Source organism: Ceratosolen solmsi, unplaced genomic scaffold (assembly GCF_000503995.2).
Source record: "Ceratosolen solmsi marchali unplaced genomic scaffold, CerSol_1.0 scaffold33, whole genome shotgun sequence".
Lineage (NCBI taxonomy): Eukaryota > Metazoa > Arthropoda > Insecta > Hymenoptera > Agaonidae > Ceratosolen > Ceratosolen solmsi.
In genome coordinates this window covers 310,050-324,647 of record NW_011948438.1, presented here as the reverse complement: position 1 = coordinate 324,647, position 14,598 = coordinate 310,050, and the positions used below count along the sequence as shown (strand labels likewise).

Genomic DNA, 14,598 nt, shown 5'->3' with positions numbered 1-14,598 from the left:
CCCCCCCCCCCCTCCCGCCACCCGCTCTTGACTACTCGCGCAATATGAAAAAAAGTAATTTCAATATTAATGGTTTTTTAATCTACGTAGGGAGTTTAAATACTGAATCGGATTTCGTGTCAAATAAAAACGTTCAAAGTGATTGATATCAATTAAGATGTCAGCCTACACTTGTTACTTGTACTGAGAAAATGATTTCTTAATTGGAAGTACACCTATTCACTGTCGGCATCATTAAAACTTGCGTTTCATTTGAAATTTTGTTTTCTTTATTACTACTACTGTCACTTTTATTATATACGAAGAATAAGTTTAAAGTTGTAATTCACAATCTACTGATTAAAAAGAATATTTATTTTTTTGTACACTAATATCGATATCCGAAGCTTTAAGGAGATTTATTTCGCTCCGCTACTCTTTCACCATCTTTTCACATTACATTATTCATTTGCAATTAACAATGTAAATTTTACAATTACAAATATAATGGAAAGTATTTTACTTTTTAATAGACTTGGGGTTATATCACTTATTTAATTTCTTAATGAACTCTAATAATAACTATTTGTATTATTTTTTTTTAATAATTTATATATTTTTTGTTTTTGTTTTTGTTTTTACGCCATATCGGTACTCGATCGTTACAATTGATATGCATATGTATAAATAGGTAATAATTATCTGCCGGAAATACAGGGCACAAAATATCAGTTAATGCAAATTCAATGTTGAATTTTTATGAAATACTTTTCCACCATAAATTCCTAAATTATAAAATGATATTTTCGCGCAATACTCGTAATTTACTTAATACGCTGCATTGAAATAATAGTAAAAAGCATAACATAAGCAGTTGAAAAATATTTGAAAATCAACGTAGTTTTTGGGCTGTCATCTTAACAAACAGAGAAGAAAAGGATGAGTGATCGTAAGGATCAAATTTATCAACGACAGACTACCGTTGCTTATTATCGACGGCTAATAATATCAGTACAGTATTTATAAATGTTTAGTGCCCTGAGTTAGATAAAGAAATAAAATAAAACAAGTTTTAATAAACTAAGGCAAGACACTTCATACACGTTTCATTTTTACAATGCAATGTTAATTCTGAGTTAGTTAAAATAATATAATCGGAAGTTTGAGTTAAAATTTATATCTAATACAATCATGGAAGTACTAAATACCAATATAGAAGCTATTATGAAAACTTATTATTATAAATTTCAACGCATGGATTAATAATCGATGAAACTTTTATACGCGCAAGGAATTCTTTAACAAGAGAATAATATTGCTGGTTTTGTAGGAATAACGAACTATTTATAAATTTCGCAACATATAATATTCATCCAAAAGAGATACGTACCTACGTATACATATATCGAGTTTTACTTTCAATAAACCAGCACATAAGAAACTTTTTATTTATATAAATGTATATATATTTTTTAATACATGGATAGCAGCGCGCGCGCACGCGGGTAAGCTAGCAATAATATATTGAAATTTGTTGAAATCTATGATTTCTGATCTGATGACAAACTGATTAACAGATTGTATACATAAATAATTAAATATGTAAATATTGTCAATTTTATTATTTTAATTAAAATTACATTTACCGAATTACATCTTATTCAATGCACTTATGTTTTTATATATTTATAAAATAACGATTAACGGCCAATCAAATTTATTTCAACCGATACAACAATATTCCAATAATAAAGATTAAAACATTAGGAATCCAGATCCTGCGTAAAATTGGCATAAAATGAGAATAGTGTCATTTGTAAAAAAAAAAAAAAAAAAAAAAAAAAAAAAAAAATTTATAAACAATTTCAATTTCCAATAATTACGATTTTCATGCATACATTTTAATTCGCTAATCTAAAATATGACGGTATTATTGGTTAATTGGGGAGAGAAAGATTTTGATTAATATATGAGTGGGGGGAGGGGAGGGGAGGGGAGGGGAGAGAGAGAGGAAACTTGGTGAAAATATTGATTTGTCGCGACGAGAACCACGCAAATATTATCTCTATATTTTACAAAAGTAAAGCGATTCAATAATTCTCTCATCATAATATTATACGTCTGACGATCAATTCAAAAGTTATTTTTAAATAATCTTCAACTTGCTGAAATTCATTGAAAAATAAACATTATACGCGCCTAACAGAGTCAAATTGGGCTTAAATGCATTATATTTGCGAACTTGTATGGAAGGAAGACGATAGATAAAATCGATTTTTCATCGATGATAAATACCAGTAGGGTTAAAATACTGTAGGCTTTTAAAAATATTCGTAATTTAAATGCAGATGAATGGAATAATTGTAAAATCACCTCCATACCAATACACTTATTAAAATTATAATTTTCTTTTTCACATCGTTATAAACAGTCATGAATTTACGAGTCAACTTAAGCCCCGCGTGCACGAGTCTTGATTAGTAGCGTAGAACGAAACTGACGTAATCTCAATTTTTGACAAGCACCGATACATTAATGTTATGACCGGTATTAACCTAAACTTGTTTCCATTTTTTTAATTAAAATTTCACACGATACATTGACCTATAATGCAAAATCAAAGGTATTTAGCTTAAGCGAGACTTCATAAATCAATGAAAGGTCTGAAGTAGCGAATAATAACACAAGAGTGTAGGCGAGTAATAACTAATATTCATTAACGAGACTTATAAATGGTAGCTGAAATTATTATCGTTGCCCAATGTCTCGACTCCCCTCCTCTTCCGCACCTCCCGCAATCTGACATGTACAGAGATGTGCAGGCATTAGAGAAGTCGATAATGAGTAGCGCGATCAGCTTAGCTCCATCCCAAGCACTAACAGAGGCCAAGTCGTTTATCAACTTTATACACTATTAACCCGAATTTCAAGCACGGCGCAGCCATATCCGAGCCTATCAATACAGCAGCGGTGCGTGCATGCATAAACGTCATTTAACGCGTCGCCTGGCGTCTGTTGACGCGCACGGAGAGAAAAAGCCAAGCCGAAAAATCTCGCCAACACCAGCCTCTCGCTATTTAATACACACGCGCGTCCCGCGCTTGCTCTGAAATATGAATAAAGTAACAATATAACAAAAAAAAGAAAGAAAAAGAAAAAAAAGAGAGAGAGAGAGAGAGAGAGAGAGAGAGAGAGAGAGACAAAAACAAAGGAAAAATCGAATAAGTAATACCCAGTAGTCCCCTAGAATTAGTCCGTCGCGAAGAGCGCGAATATCACTGTTGAAAATAAACCTCCTACTCAGCCTTCCCACCCAGCAATATAATTATAATCATCGTCCGGCTCTTCCGCGGCCTGTCGCTCGTCGCCGGGCCGATAAATCAGGTCGGGATGAGCGCCCGCGGCTCCAGGATTAGAGCGAGGCCCGTAACTCACCCGCGCACACGTCAACCACGACGATATAATAATTCCCCGGACGCTAAACGGCCCTCGCCGTGGCAGCTTTCGCGCTTTTCTTGGCGCTTACCGCCATAAGCCGCGAGAACGAGGCCATCGAAAATCCAAACGGATTACCCTGTAACAAGTGCGCAATTAAATTCGCTACCTGGAAATAGTGGCTGGGGCTTCGAGCGACCGATTGTCGTCCCCAGCGTCTCTTACTAATGCACTTTCAACGGCGGCGAATTTTAATCTACGACATCGCGAACGACGCGCAAAAGTTAGTCTAACTAAGCTGTACTACAACGCGTACTATTTTCGTGCGCCCGATCGCTGACTCTCTCATTCTCTCCTCTCATCGCCTCTACTTCGACATTAATTTTACGATCGATTAAGCGCGCCCAGAGCCGATATTACAAATGAAACACGTCATATTTTTATTTACCAAATTTCGCGTTTATCATGGCTTCGGCATATGGCTGCCCCGTGTAGTCGTGGCGATTTCGTGCGAAAGACAATCGAGAAGGCTGCGATTTACTGGCAAATCATTTTTTTTTTTTTTTTTTTTTTTTTTTTCTTCAATAATTATAATATTATGTTCGATTAAACTTGCGCCTCTTACTCCATCTTCCCCCATTGTCGCTATCTCTATGTCACTAGGATCCTTAATATAATAAGTATTACGCTACAAGAACAATAATAACCAATCATAGAAATCATTAGGTTTAGAGGAGTGGTTGTTTGCGTTAATTCTTATTACGAAAGCGATATAAATTCCAGAAGAAATGTCGCTGTCAATAATTTTATTTTTCTCATCGATACTTTTCAAAAGCAAAAAAGAGCGATTTGTCTCTGCGTTGCAAAAATAATGCTATGTAATTGTTCTTTAGCAACAAGCAATAATATATACGTTATCGAGAGAATTTTATCTAACTTAATAAATTGACATTGCGGCAAATTTACGCTTGAAAATTTACGCACATTAAGATTGTTAAATATTATGTTCTTCGACGTTGCGTGTGTGCGCGAGCTGTACGCGCGCGCGATCGCGCCTGTGCGTCGAGCATAATGTTTATTAACAATCTTAATAAAAATTTTACATATGTATATATATATATATATATATATATGCATTCACGTATGTATTAGCGTATAAGAATAATACAAATACAAATGCAAGGAAATATGTTAATTATTATTTTGCAGAAAAAGGACTTTTGCAGGTTCTATTTGTAAATGGGAGGCAAAGAAATCTCAACTCGTAACGTCGGATTATCAGAGTTCAATTTATATTTCCATAAGCCTAAGCGTAGAAGTTTGCGTCGCGTTTGATGAAATAGTCGACGAATACATAAAGAAAAAAAAGAAGAAAAAAAAATACTTTGAACGTAATCTGAAATGGTTAATTAAACGATCATTGAAGAAACTCCGGCGATCCAACGCTACGAATAAGCGATTTTGAATTTAATTCGCCTGGAAGCATACCACACACACACACACGCACACGCACGCACACACACACACAAACACAAACACAACACAAACAAACACACGGTTAAGGAGTCGGAATCTCGCGAGATAAGAAAAGTCGGTGAGGGTGCTGGTGGATGGACACCTAGTGATGAAGCTTAATCATTGACCTCGCAGCAGATGCGAGGCTTTTTCGACGTCCCGAGTCACGCTCGCTACAAACACCAACAAAGAGTTCCCTCGGTCGCTTCCTTCGTATTTTCGATTTCGGTCGATCAATCTTCTATTTATAAAGAAGATACGAGGCGCACGACGAGGAGCCTCTCTTTCGACTTTCTTCTGCCTGTTTTTCTGGATGAACACGCGCTCGAGGAGACGCGGCATATATTAGGGGAATTGGAAATCGTTCCTAATTAAAGTCACGCCCCGATAAATCGCCCCCTCCTCCTTTTACGCAATCTCGGCGCTTGCACTTTATATGGGATACGACCGTATAGGGGATAATCGCGCCCGTTGGCTCCATTACACTACATTTTCCCGCTATTTTGCGAATCTCGCGAAACATTTTTGAAAAAAATTCAAGTCGACGGAAGTGGCGTCGACTTGAACTGGACGATTCAAGCTCGTTGGAATGTTGCTGGGTTTGCGGGCGAATTAATCGATCCGTTCGAAACAATCACATTTTAAGGCATTAAATATTTGATGCGGCGGTAACGAGATGATTGATAAGTAGAAAATTTTCTTACATAGTTTACATAATACTTAATAGTCGTGGATGACATTGTATACATAATACGTGTATTTATAGTGCTAAATCGTTACTTTGTTGTTAATAAATCATTTGCCCCAGTGGAATAGATGCAAAATAAAAAAATCAATAAATTAAAAATGACGCCAGGCGAAAAGTTTAAATAATATAAACAACGAATCAAAACAATAGATGGTAGTAGGAATTTTTAAATAAAAACAAACAACCGATGGACTTTTTATCCTGAGCGCGGCTCGATGATATCGATACCCACCCGGTACATCTCCTTTTTCTAGTAATTTCATAAGAAAAATAATGTTTGCCATACAACTCCGTGGTTATTATTAATGTTCCAACGGGGCTCCATTGCGTATACGTGTCTTCGTAGTAAAGTCACCGAATACCTTAGATTATCGTATGCTCTTGTGAGATGTTTTATGTCGGCTTTATCTGGAAACGATGAGCTACCACATCGATATGAGACAAGACGAGTGTCAAGTTTCGCGTTCATAACAGACGAGCCGTCGTATTAATCGCTCCACACTGCGCATTATCATCATTACTCCTACGACTTTCACTCTTCCTTTTCTCCTTCTATTCTCTCTCTCTCTCTCTCTCTCTCTCTCTCTCTCTCTCTCTGACACTATCCTGCTGCTGTGCTACTGCTGCTACTGCTACTGCTACTGCTGATTTATAATACTTATAAAAACTCTTTCACAATTATTTATTAACCATTACTCTTTACTCGGTTATTTAATAATATTATTACTTTTCTTCTCTTCTTTTTCCCTTTTTTCTTTCTTCTTTTTTAATATAAATACTTGCTATCGTAACAATAAATATTATTCATATTCGAGCTTATACTTTCAATAGAGGGACTACACACAGTTACTATTAGTCAAATATTTATTGATGACGTTTTACTTATAACATTAAAACGAAATATTGTATATTGTAAATATTTTTGAATATACGGTAATAATTGAATATTTCCTTTTTCAAGCTTAATTTATCGTACAACAAATGTTAAGCAACAAATATTTGAAAATCTATTTTAATCTCTTAGAAACATAATTATCTTAATTGGCGACTTTTGATAAATATATAAAATGAGTGAGCGATCATATCCGTGTGAATGTGCGTGCGTGTGTGCGCGCGGGCGCGTATCTGTGTCAAAAAGCAAAAAAAAAAAAAAAATAAATAAATAAATAAATAATAAACTAATCGTAATTCATATGTATGCATTCAACAACATTTTTAATGCAAAATAAAAAGTTCTAATTATTAAGAATTGTGTTCGCAATTCGCAGATGATAACCTCAATAAACTATTCAGCTTGATTGCATATTAATTTGACATTAGGAAGATAAAGTGATATTTTTGGTATAAAATACTTCAAACGATACATTTAAAAGCTTTATAATTTCATTCTCAAATTTTGATATTCAAGCCTTCTTGGCGCATATTCTCCGAATACCATTGCTTTTGTAACAATAACGTAATAATCTCGACGTTTAAACATACATTCTATATAAATATCACAAAAGTAAATTGTTCATTCATTTCATGGCTAATGAAGCAAAATTTAGAAATTTGGGCTTATAAATTTGTGAAGAAAATCGTCAGTCAAGGAATATATGAAATATATGGTATAAACTATAAATAGTAGTAAAAAATCGATAAACATTCGCCCTTGTAAAATGTTAATACAAACATCTTAGTGCTATCAGCGGTAATAAATAGAAATTTGCGGTAAAAAATAAGTATGTATATTAACACTGATGTCCCTAATGTTTACATTATTGACTTATCGTCGTTCGAAAATTTGAATATATAAATTACTCCGAGCGATAAACGCATCGTAATCATTGAATGGCGTGATGCGAGAAGCGTCTGAGGAAAAAATACCAAAACGATGCGCAACTAAATTTAATTCCTATTGTGAATGAGTTGTCGACTAATTGTCGGGGACTCGGTAATACGAGCTCCACTCATAAGTTGATGGGAAAAAATTAAGTAGGAAGATAGATGGTATTTATTATACTAGGCGGGAAACATTTCAACTTCGATGAAATTATATTTACATATATTCATATACACATCAATTAGTATGATAATTAAATCTGTTGTTATTTTTTCCCTTGAACTTGAAAAGCTTTCTCGTTATATTTATCTCTCGAATGATTAGCTCCTACTTACGAATTACGCTTAAGATTTTTCATGCCACAGCCATGTAACTTATTCAATTGGCCGATAATAAGCATAAACGAAGTTTTTATAATTAAGTTAGTTATAAACTTACGATTTTACATTGAAAGTCTCCGTATAAAACTTACAAAGATTCTAAAACATGAAATTTATCGAAAGCTCCCATCAAAACCGCGAGAATATATGGGGGTAAACAAGTAAACAAAATTAATTGCCGTGGTAGCGCACGGAGTTTACAGAGAGTTTACAAACGTCCGAGCAATGGAGAAAGAAACATTTATTAAAAATTTACCGCTTATAGTTAACGATATAAGATTCAAAGCACTCGTCAGTCGACCAACTTTAATTTATAATTAAATAAAGATCAGCGCTTATCTAAATTATTTATCAAAACTCCATCACTTTCTTTATGCCGTTAATAGAACTTAAAAATAAAAAAATAAAAAAACATACGGCTTGTGAACAAAAGGTTTTTATTGAATTGCGTGATAACCAATCAAATGGCGGGCACATTTCCGGTCTCCAAACTCCCGTATCTTTCTTCTACTCCTCTCTCTCTCTCTCTCTCTCTCTCTCTCTCTCATTGTCATCACTCTTTCGTTCGGAAGGACTCGCACCCAATACGCTCCGTCAGTTACAAAAAGATTCTCACAAGCATAAAGACCCCACTCGGCTTCCTCATCCACTCCAGATAAAGAGACGTGTTACATCCCAGGGAGAAGATTGCGAGGCAGCCTCCGACGCGCGCGCATGCCTCCCCGGAGATAAACGAAGGGGCGTCGAGTTTTTGGCATTGATCCTTTAGCGGAACGGGGCGCGAGATTCCTGGCGCACCTACGACCGAAAGCCGGTGGTGGGAGATGGAATGGGGGGAGGGGAGCGAGTAAACGGCGCGAAGACAGATCAGACGCGCAGGCCCGGGCGGTATATCATGGCGCACGCCTCTCCCGTTTGTCTGGTCGAGGAGGAGGTCCGTATTATTAGAAACGGCAGCGTGCATGCGCCCCTGGGATTTCGCCATCTCACCTCTCCCCTCCCTCTTCGCCGCCGCTGAGCAACCACCCGCCCCCTCGCGCAGTCACTCGCTTTTTTGGAAAGGCCGAGACACGAAGATTATCAGGGCTTGACGGCCGCGTTGCGAAAGAAGCCAAAAGAAAGACTACGGATTTATGCGATCGCCCGTTCTTTTTTTTTTTCTTCCTTCGCTCTCATTGCCAGCAAGTCCACCTACTTTCTTTTTCCAAGTGCCATTATGTTATTTCGCTGCGCACCCCTCTTCTATCCGTATAGTCCCGGCGACGTCATCCTATTCGAGATCTCATTTTCTGCGCTTATGGAGTTGCAGCTCTAAATAATTAGTGCCCACGTATGTTTGGAAAGTATTAAGGAACGCATTGCTGTTCCGTAAGGATCATTCGATAAATTCGATCGTCTCGATAATTCCCATTATGTTTTTCTCATAAATCTCGTTTTTTGATGCGAGTAGAACAACTGCACACTTTATCTCTCTCACTCTCACTCTCTCTCTCTCTCTCTCTCTCTCTCTCTCTCTCTCGTCCGTGTCCCATTAATGGCCTGAATGTTTGTCGACATTGTGTTCATTAGACCAACAACACAGCTTTGATGTTTGCGTATTGGTCGAATTGTAATGCGGTTGCTCGCACCATTGTGTTATAAGAATTACGGGGAGATAAGTGGAATGTTCGCGGAATTTTGGGTGTAGCGACGAGTGAAAAATCATTCGATGTCACGACATCGAATTTCCATGCTTACGTGGCTACTACTGATTAATCGCCCTGTATTTTTATTTATTTTAAAATAGACGAGTTACATGTTTTGTTTCGACGAAATTTGGGAGTTCGGCTCTCGAGGAGCGAGCGAGAATCGGTAGAACAGTGAATAATGGAAAATACTAGCATCTAACTGTGACGCAATAGCTAATAATCGATACATATAATTGCGCAATTTTTGAATTGACACGCGGTTGAGCATTAACCAAAACGTCAATTATTTTTAACGAATTGGAGCAGCACCGTATGTCCTTCGGAAGCCTGGTTTGTACTCCAAAGTATGTATGGCAATATCGATATTGTATATAGTTTTTGCTTACGATGAAAATTCAGAAAACTGCTATTTTATATTGACGGGATTTCGTTTAATTTATTATAACGAGAGACCGTAGAAAATTATGAAATTTAAAATGAGAAGCAATAAATAGTCAAATACTCGACATTTCCAAGATCTTTAGCGTTTTTAGTGTCTTAAAGTGTCTGGATTTACCTAGAAGTTTTATAATCCTGTGCATTCTTATTATATATTCTAAATTACACTTTTATCACAATATTGTTTATCAATATTTTTATCTTATCATAATTAAATTTTTAATATTTATTAATACAATATGGCTCATAATAGTACATTATTACAATTTATCTTTATCCTCAAATTTTAATGAAAATTAATACCCTTCTTAGCTGCATCGATCTTACCATTATAAATAAACAAATGACTTGCATGGTCGTAATAATCTACCTACTGATTCGCATGAAATGGAAATAATTTCCGACAATTACGTGAAATACTGTTAGTTTAAGTTGAATGAATTTAAGTCTATGTTAAGCTAGCAAGCCATTTGTAATTAATGATTTACTTTAATTATTAAGAAATACAAATTTTTATCAAATTAAATTATGCCTTTCTAAATAATGACAATAATTGACAATTTGTTGTTTTCTATTAGAAACTTGAAGCATAACATTTACAATTGCACTAATTACAGAAATTAACACAACTAACGATAAGCATTTCCGAATCTAATATCTAAATTCCTAATGAGAAATATATTCACTTAATACGATCAATATATATCAATCCCCCCCCCCCCCTCCCGCCCCTCCCCCGCCGCCAGAATATGGTTGATTAAAAATCCTAATCATTATATAATATCTTATTATAGTGTAAGATATTAAAATAGTAACTGCATACGAATTTTTTTTTTTCTCAAGTTATTAAAGAATTTTTTAATTATGCTTCTATCTACAACATTAATAACAGGCAAACGAAAAATCTAGCTTTAACGTATAATTACTTGATTGAAATACAAATGTTTATAATAATAAACGTTGAATCGAGCAAAAACAAAGATAATTTAATAATATACTTTTAACGCATTCGTGAATGAGTTTTATTTTTCATACGTTATAAAAGATACGGGGTACATTATTTTATTTATAAATTAAATTGAGATTTTAAACATAAAATTCTACGTGGACGGAAATCTAATAGCCCGAACTATTAAATAAACCAATCGATACACATGAAATATATATGAATCATGAATATCGCGCAGCTTTTGAATATGGTCCATTACGTGCATATAGTGTGCATACGTGCGTGCACGCGAGTTTCTTAATAACCTTTACATCAATTTATATTTTCATCATAAAATTTCTTAAATTGTAATTAATTTAAACAAAAATATGGACTACTGAATATTTCGGATATAAATGAGAGCCCGAGAATTGGATCATTTCTCAATATTTCGAGATTCCTGAACGAACAAGAATGTCATCTCTGTAATTTGAGATATTTTTTTAAAATCTATATTAAGAATAAAAAGTAGATGTAATGGAAATGACAAACAAAAATTTTAATAATGTTTTCAATATTATCTCTTATAAAAAAAATTAACTGCTTAAATGAAAAATATTTACACATACAATTGTAAAATATCACAGAGTATTGTTTTCTTCCCTTTTTTAATAATGATACAGAGTCATTCATAATTATTTACTATCACTTAATAATTATATTTTTTTAATTGAACTTGTACGAATATTAAGTATTTCGTTTTTTAATGACAGCATATGTATGTTTTAATGTTTATCATGTTACGTTTCAAATGATTTACGATTAATGTACTCGTAAAGCTCCATTTAAAATTTTATCTAATAAAGACACATTGACAAATTACGAATGTCTAATTGGGTGTAATTAACAATGAATAAAAATATAAAAAAAAACATTTGTCAAATGTTTTATCGAATTTTATCGAATCGATTTTAATATAAATACACGTATTTCAAATTGTCTCAAATGACTATAAAGAACGTCGCAAAGGATTATGAAGATCTATTAGAGTCGAAGCACATGTCTGAAATGTACAACTATCACGAAACTTTCAAGTCTGAACCTACAGGATTTACATAAGGATGTTGTTTGTTACTGTGCTTATTTATGAAAAGGAGTTTAAAATATTGACGTGATAAATATGATGAATTACCTTGATGCATTGGCGGCAGTGAGGACGTAGGCGTAAGTTGAAACGGCTCTTGCTTTATCTTCAAGGAATGAACTGAATCCTGGACGCTACCCAAACCAGAGCCACTGAGGCTTCCATTGCCCTGTTGGAGCTCCTAAAACAGAATTCGTGAATTATTATTTTAACATAAATTAGACCGAACTTCTTACATTCAGTATGTTCATGATAAATCATTAACGTAATGCAGAATTTCAATTTTCGTCCTCTAAATATTGCCACTCACGTTACTGTTACGTATATTTAAATAACGCTGTTTATATATACATTATCGAGCATTTACATTAATCACTAATCTATTCAATGCACAACCGATTATATATATATATATATATATATATATATATATATATATATATATATTACGTATTATCGATATTCAATTAATCAATAATTTTAAATGACGATCATTTCCTATAATATATACTTATTGGCTAATAAGTTTGATCAAATACATTTCACTATATTCCCATTGAACTACACTCAACACTCATCTCTCAATAATTAAAAACGCTAATCTTATTATAAGAAACTAACGTATTAAGTGTCAAGTTTAACAACATTTTCTCTATGGAATTTTAAATCTTAAAGCTTTGCTAACAAAACCGCAAAGTAAAATTTAGAAAGCGTTTTTAACATTATTGCATGAAAATGACGTTAAAATTTTTAATGTGGCTATTAAATATCATAGCAACACGAGCTTAAGAGATACATCAATAACAAAATTGATATACTGAATTTGTTCATAAATTTCAGAGAATTTTATGGCGTTTATAAAATGTCTTATTATTATAAGAAATTGATAAAATTATTATGAGTACACAAAATGAGAAATTCTCGAAAATAATTACACTACTATTCGCACTTCCTTTTATTAGCCTCAATATAAAAATAAATGTACCTCGGAAATTAAAATCTTAATTTTACGGTTGGACGTATTTTAAATTACCGTCGCACAATCAATTTTAACAAGGATGAAATATAAACATAAATTATCTAGTTCAAAGTCGCAATTGGTGGCACGATTGCGTGGGCAAATAAGAGGCTAACAACACGAAGTAAAAAAAAGGCACACCACAATATCTTCTATTATTATATTTCCAACAAGTACACGCAAAAATCGCCGGGTTTTGACAAATGCAACGCCTGTAAGAAATCTTAAAGGAAAGTCAGCAGCGACTCAGGCGCAGAGATTCCCTCGTGAAATGCGAATAATAGTGGAGTTCGTGAGAGGACCTTTGGCTCTTTGAGCTTGCAATGTTTGAAGTCTCGTCGCAGGAAGCTTACAAACACTGGCCGGCTGTTGTGACATCCGTATTATGCCAAGTGAAACTTACGATCTTGTTAGATCGTTAATTTGGAATTCGCTTTTCTCTCTCCCTCAAATCGCTAACATTTCTCCCTTGCGCTCTGCGCTACTTGATATCCGCCTTTTCCGCAAACTCGATTATATATCTCATGTTTTCTATTATTTCTCCCGACTTTAGCGACCTTTTCTTATTGCCCGATCCTTCTTATACTTATTACTTGGAGGGTTTATACGTTTTGTTTTGTTTTTTTTTACTTTTTTATTTATTTTTTTTTTTTTTTTTATTTCCCTTGCTTACTTATAAATTATATATATGAATGTGGCTGCGTGTGTGTGCGTTGCGTGCGCGCGCGCCCTCGCTCGTGCGCATTATTCTGTATATATGACTTACATATTTTAACGTAAAATTATCGATTAAAATTAGAATAGTTAGTACAGACAAAGAGTATCAAACGTTTTGAAAACATATAAATACATGTTTATATATGGTTATGCAACTTGTTTAGTAGAACTCTATGATCGTGTTATTATATAATGTCCATTATATCAAAGACTTTATAGAATTTACTATAAATTCGAATAAATCAAATATATACTTGTATTAATATAATGTAAAAATTTAAAAAAAAAAAAAAAAAAAAAAACAACTACAGAAATGCATAATTGCATCATTACTAATTATCAAACATTGTTCAAAATTATAAATTATCTATTGATACAAAAATAGCAGTTATGAATTTAAGGAAATTACTATGTTTCATTACTTTACCATAAAATGTTTAAACATTATCTAATAGTACGGCAAAGAAAATCGAGCACAGCATCTGTAATATTAAATATATAGAGCTTTTTTTATTTACAAGAAATGATCTTTCAATATTGAAATATCTTATTTTCATTTTGAAAGGCATCTTATAAAAATACATTCATAAAAACTTTCATTATAATAAATTAAATTAAAGAATTATTTTAACTTCATATGCTTCGTTTTATCAAACAAACTGTATATAATATAATAATAAAACTAATGATAATAACAATATTTCAGATAACACTAAAAATGTATTTAAATTTCATGATATTTTAACAAAATTGATAACAAAGTTTTGTTAAACCTTACGTAATATG

At 33.6% G+C, this 14,598-nt stretch overlaps 1 protein-coding gene across 1 annotated transcript in view; it reads right to left on the bottom strand.

Moving 5' to 3' along the window:
- Positions 1–12,328, bottom strand: part of LOC105365385 (forkhead box protein E4) — a 41,902-nt gene extending 29,574 nt beyond the window's left edge. Inside the window, exons 1-2 of the mRNA XM_011503528.1 lie at positions 12,314–12,328; positions 12,126–12,258 (exon numbers count right to left, since the gene is read on the bottom strand). Of these exons, the coding sequence (XP_011501830.1) occupies positions 12,126–12,258; positions 12,314–12,328 (148 nt within the window). The remainder of the gene's footprint in view (positions 1–12,125; positions 12,259–12,313) is intronic.
- Between the last annotated feature and the right edge of the window lie 2,270 nt (positions 12,329–14,598).